This window comes from Trachymyrmex septentrionalis, unplaced genomic scaffold (assembly GCF_001594115.1).
Source record: "Trachymyrmex septentrionalis isolate Tsep2-gDNA-1 unplaced genomic scaffold, Tsep1.0 scaffold69, whole genome shotgun sequence".
In the NCBI taxonomy this organism is placed as follows: domain Eukaryota; kingdom Metazoa; phylum Arthropoda; class Insecta; order Hymenoptera; family Formicidae; genus Trachymyrmex; species Trachymyrmex septentrionalis.
The window spans coordinates 2,677,634-2,678,596 of NW_017305873.1; the positions used below are offsets into that span (position 1 = coordinate 2,677,634).

The following is a 963-nucleotide window of genomic DNA, read 5'->3' on the forward strand; positions in this document are numbered from 1 at the left end:
GGTTTTGATCAAACCCTTCCTGTTTTTTATTTCTGCATGAGACTGTACTAGAACTCTCTTCTTCCCCTTTCGCCAAATATCAAACATATACCTATCTCACTTTAAGTTCCAAAAGTGTACACTAGTTCAACCACAGGAAATTGATCTATCGAGTCTCTCCAAAAGAAAATCGCGATCATTGTTTTCCTAATGAAGCCCTGAGGGACTACGAAGGCGAAAGGTCTTGAGCCTCCCTGCTGAGACTATCTGTAGGCGACGGCGTGGCCCTTCTGGACGGCGACGGCGACGGCGCAGCCGGCGTTGAGGACTTGGGGACAGTCGTATGGTAGGGCGAGAATCGGTTGTGACCCAAGGCAAGAGGCGACGGATAGAGTGGTCGAGGGGCCGCGGGACCTGTTGTATTCTGCTGGGAACTGGACGCGACCAGCTGCTGTTGATGATGTGCCGCTGCAAAGATAGTAGATCCAATCGAAGAGGCCCACCATAAATGACCTAGTTGCTGTTGCTGTTGATGTTGCTGCTGCTGATGGCTGGTGCCCGCGGCTGAAGCACCCGGATAAACCAAAGTGGGATTGACCAACTGGGCGTAAGGATTGGTAGCAGCTACGGCCGCAGCTGCTCTCAGCAGCATCTGAGAACGCGCAGCCCACAACGCTTTCTCCTCGAGACTGAGATTGTTCACAGCGCCTGCCTGGAGTTGTTCCATTTCAAAGGGAAGCCGATGCGGAAACCTCAACGTTTGCTGTTCTGCCAGCATCGATTCCATCGTCTCCCTAAAAGGGAAGCTGCTCCATTATGCATACCGTCTTCTAGTCGCGAAATTCTCCGAGAGAATATTGACTTTTGTCAGCCGTGACAAGTAAAATTTACTAATGAACTGTCCATTTTGTTTTCAAATTTTCGTTTAATTTATCTTCTCTGTCATAGGCTAGCTTTGACGCTATTATGATTAATGATCTTCTT

The 963-nt window shown here is 49.1% G+C and overlaps 1 protein-coding gene across 1 annotated transcript in view; it reads right to left on the minus strand.

The window, feature by feature from the left end:
* Positions 1–146: 146 nt before the first annotated feature.
* The window catches only part of LOC108753330 (T-box protein H15-like), a 57,407-nt gene continuing 56,590 nt past the window's right edge, over positions 147–963 (minus strand). The window contains exon 6 of the mRNA XM_018494819.1: positions 147–773. Within this exon, the coding sequence (XP_018350321.1) occupies positions 206–773 (568 nt within the window). The 3' untranslated portion in view covers positions 147–205. The remainder of the gene's footprint in view (positions 774–963) is intronic.